This window comes from Haplochromis burtoni, unplaced genomic scaffold (assembly GCF_018398535.1).
Source record: "Haplochromis burtoni strain Fernald_Lab_line unplaced genomic scaffold, NCSU_Asbu1 Contig_3031, whole genome shotgun sequence".
In the NCBI taxonomy this organism is placed as follows: domain Eukaryota; kingdom Metazoa; phylum Chordata; class Actinopteri; order Cichliformes; family Cichlidae; genus Haplochromis; species Haplochromis burtoni.
Window position 1 is genome coordinate 1,069 of NW_024585392.1, and position 4,238 is coordinate 5,306.

The 4,238-nt window shown below is 39.3% G+C and overlaps 1 protein-coding gene across 1 annotated transcript; it reads right to left on the minus strand.

The window, feature by feature from the left end:
• Positions 1-1,315: 1,315 nt before the first annotated feature.
• Positions 1,316-3,607, minus strand: LOC102303564 (ATP-binding cassette sub-family C member 4; the record flags this gene model as incomplete). Its single annotated transcript, XM_042217801.1, is given in 4 exon segments — positions 1,316-1,712; positions 2,438-2,524; positions 2,761-2,855; positions 3,416-3,607. Coding segments are annotated over 4 exon segments (603 nt in total), but the record flags the coding sequence as incomplete, so codon positions are not given.
• Between the last annotated feature and the right edge of the window lie 631 nt (positions 3,608-4,238).

Sequence of the window (4,238 nt, forward strand, 5' to 3'; positions counted from 1 at the left end):
TCGTTTTGCGCAAGATGTGAGTGAGTGCTAAATATTCACCTGAGTTATTGTGTGGTTGCTTTGGTTTCCTTCATCAACCCCTGAAGTCGTGGACCTCTTATAAGAACGCTGGCCAGAACCCGAACGTCACGTCTCTGGACTTTATCCTCTGCCTGGAGAGGAGTCGACAGCGTGGGCTTCTCACGACGTCAGGACTTGACGAAGGTCTCCTATTGGAGCATTGAAAAAATATCAATGTCCACTCCGGCTCAGAAGGACCAATTAAATGTTAAAGATATTCTATTATCAAGTACTCAGATGCAATGAAATATCACTCAGACACTTAGAGCAGTTTTAAACGTGCACGGGTGAGAGACTCAGGGAGAGACTCACACACCTCCTTGGTGCAGTCTGGCTTTATTTATACACATCATGAAGCATACAAAAAAGGAAATATCATCCTTATCTTGTCAAGAAAACAGGTGTGGTTTATCAAAAAACTTCGTGTTCTCTACAAGGTTGTTTCTTACTCGTGGGTGGCGGTTTCCTGCTAGTGTGAAGGCAAACAGTGACAATGTGAAGGCAAACAGTTTCCGTTATAAAATAGGGAGCCAGCAATTAAAATACACAGCTGGTTGAGTACAGAAGAGAAATATAAACACTCTTAGCTGATTATTATATGAATAATAAAACCTTTAAAAGCAAAAATACTCTGACACATATATACATATATAGGATTATGACTAACACTGACACAAGCGACAGCATTAAAACCACAGACAGATGAGTAGCAGTTATATCCTTACAGTGTAAGACAGCTCTTCTGAGAAACCTTGGATCCTGGCATTCGTGGTCCTATATACACATATCACCATCTAAACAACAGGTTCTCAACAAGTGCAAATACATCTAATGGACTAGAGCTGCCCAGTTTACAGCTAAACCAGCCCCAAACATTCTTTTAAAAAGCCAAAGCCCCAGCAGGCAACCCACAGGACCGATAATGTCCAGGTGCATGAAACCACTAAACTGTCATGATTCTGGGTCTTCTGGCCCAATGTTTTGAGTATGTTTATGTTTAAGTTTATTAGGTTCTCTAAGTTGTGTCAGCTGTGTCCCTATGTGTTTCCACTTCCCCTGATCACCTCCAGTGGGGGGTCGTCTGCTATGTTCATGTCATGTTTCCAGGTTTTTCTAGGAATCCATGCCAGGTCTAAACGTTCAAGGTTTGTGAGGTCATGTTTTAATCTTAGTTCACCCAGTTTAGGTTATTGTTTACTTTCGTCTTTGCCTTTTGTTTTGTACCATTTTGCCAGCCTTAATAAACAGCTCATTTTTGTTATGCTCAAGTTTTGTCTCTTTGCATGTCTGCACTTCCACGTCCTCACTCCTCACAGTCGGCTGTCCGTCGGCAGCCATACTGTGACATAAACAGCCCAGGTTCATTACTGAATGGGTGAGAACCTTTTTTGTGGTTTTAATGTCGCAGCTGATCAGGTTATTGTCACCATGTCAGGCCAAGTCTGACCGACTTGGCAGGATTCTGTTGTGGGAATGCTTTATTTATTGTAATGGCATGGTTAAGAAGCAGGAGGCAGGCTTCCTTCAAGCAATTTTCTTTTGCAGGAGTACAAACCTCCTTGAGGACCAGGATCTGGTCAACTTCCCTCAGATGTTGCAGCTGATGTGTGACCAGGATACGACACTTGTTCTTCAGCAAGCCACAGATACACCTGATCATAAGCAGACAGGTGTACACATTTCATAATTAAGAAGTGGAACTTTTCTCCTTTTAAAAATCTCATATAGGTCCATACTGCACGACACAACGCAGCTGTGTAATGCGAGCTCAGTCCTCAAGATCCAGATTCATTGTTTGCGTTTGTTTAAAGTGATTACAATATTGGAACTATGACACATTTATAGCTGACTTGTGTAAAATTTGAGTAAGAGAACATTTAAAAGGTCAAACAGGATGTGTGGCAGAAAATATATTTCTACAGGGGGAAAAAAGAAAAAAGTCTGTGGCTGTGATAGAGCAGAAAAGGATCTGTATGCATTACCTCAGCAGTATGTACTTAAAGAAATCTTTATGGCTTTTTCTCCTTATCTCTGTGTCAACTGAGAGGCTTTAAAAGGACTGGTAACAGTTAAATAATGCTTATTTGGAACTGCCAATCATGCAATGCAACTAAAATAAAAATCATGGCTCGATGTGAGCATAATAATCCCACTTCTAAGTTTATCAGTGACAGTATTGTTGGGTCTTTACTTTACAGTATAAAGTGCCATGAAATGACCGGTGTTGAATTGAAAACTCAAATCTAACCTTACAATTAATAATTCCCTTCGTTTCTATAAAACAGAGATATGTAGCATGTAGAATATACTATACTTCATGTGTATGAATACATATGGGTATCTCTTTGGGACACAGATAATTGTGAGCAGTCATTACTTGTCGAAAAGATGTTTTCCAACTTCTGCATCCACAGCACTTAAAGGGTCATCCAGGAGGTAGATGTCTGCATCCTCATACACAGCCCTGTAAAAAAAAAAAAAGGGCTTTGATTATGGCATGTGAAGTAGAACAACTATAGCAACAGTAGTGTGCATACCTGGAGGTTTAAAAAAATTGCCCGAACATATAGCTTATTGCTGCCTCTATTTTAGGCTGCCTAATAACTCAGAGAAGGAATTCAAATCTGTTGAGGATTATACTAAAAATGGATTTCTCTCCTGTGCATAACAATGACATAACTGCTGTGACTGTTGTCGTACCTTGCCAGGTTTACACGAGCTTTCTGTCCACCACTGAGTGTGGCTCCTCTGTCTCCAATCAGTGTTAGGTCTCCATCTGGGAACATCTCCAGGTCCTGCACAAAATGTACGTGTAACAAAAATAAATGTGAATGCCAAAAATAGGGGAACATTTTAGTCATTTGATAAATATTGGCAGTTTGGTTTTGTTCTTCAGAATATTAGCAAAATAGGCTATCCTGTACTATAAGCACAGATAGAGATTCCAGGACAAGTATTAATGATCGAAAAGCAGACTAGGCATTAAAAACATAAGAGGAAAGGAAAAACCTGAGAATAACTAACAAAGAAACTATGAATACAAAACATAAAATCAGAATGAAAACACAACCTAAGCAAACATAATATTCAACAGAAAATTACAACAAGGTCATACAGAAAATATCAAACTGAAAACTGAGATTCCAAAGCTGAAAAACGCTGGGTACAAAACCCAGAATCATGACTAGAAGAAGCCTGAGTTGTGGACATGCATCTGCTTCTCTGTAAAGTCCGGGTCCATGAAATCCACAGTAGTAGTTCAGGCTTTAGAAGCTTTTCAGTCATAGTTTCTCAAGTAGTATTTCTACATTGTCATGAACACAATATTCCGTTTTGATAGAACACATTAGCTCACCTTCTTCAGAGCACAGGCTCTAAGGACCTGCTCATATTTCTTTGGGTTAAGTTCTCTCCCAAAAAGGATGTTGCTGCGAATGGTTCCAGGGAACACCCACGGTTGCTGGGATGCGTAGGTTAGCTGACCTTTGACCTTCAGTGTGCCTGTATCACGAGGAAGCTCTCCCAGGATTGCACTTAGCAGGGATGACTGAGGAAAACATGGATGTCATGCATGTAAGCTGGGTAAATTGCATTTTTTTTTTTTGTCAGTGACAAATACATGCAGACCCCTGCAATGGTTTAGCACTTTGTTTCCAAGTTGCTATGGTGCAATGGCCCAGACAAATTCTGGACCTCAACACAACTGAAACACCTTGGCAGAACCATAAAAGAGCTGTGTATAAACATATGCCTCTAAACCTGAATAAACTGAATAATGACTGATAAAGTCATACAGATCAGATTTAGCTGATCTTTAGCTACTTTTGCTAAATGTGAATGTACAAGGTACTGAATCATGGGCCACATATTTCATAGGACTCTATGCAGTAACAGAAAAAAACAAAACAGAAAAAAAAGGAAAAAACCTCCACTCTTTTACAAATGAAATCAAGCACACTGTTAAAAGAAAGAATTAAAGGATGTTTTTTAAATAAAGTCGAGTCAGTTAAACTTTTTTTTTTTTTCGTGTCCCGTTTGGATCTTTAGCCATCAGAATTGTTGTCTTAAGGCCAAGAAAGATGCCAAGCGGATTTATTTTACCAAGTGGATCATCATGGCCTTGCCATATTGGTCCATTTGATTGACCTTTATTATAAATATGAATTTATTTTATTTTC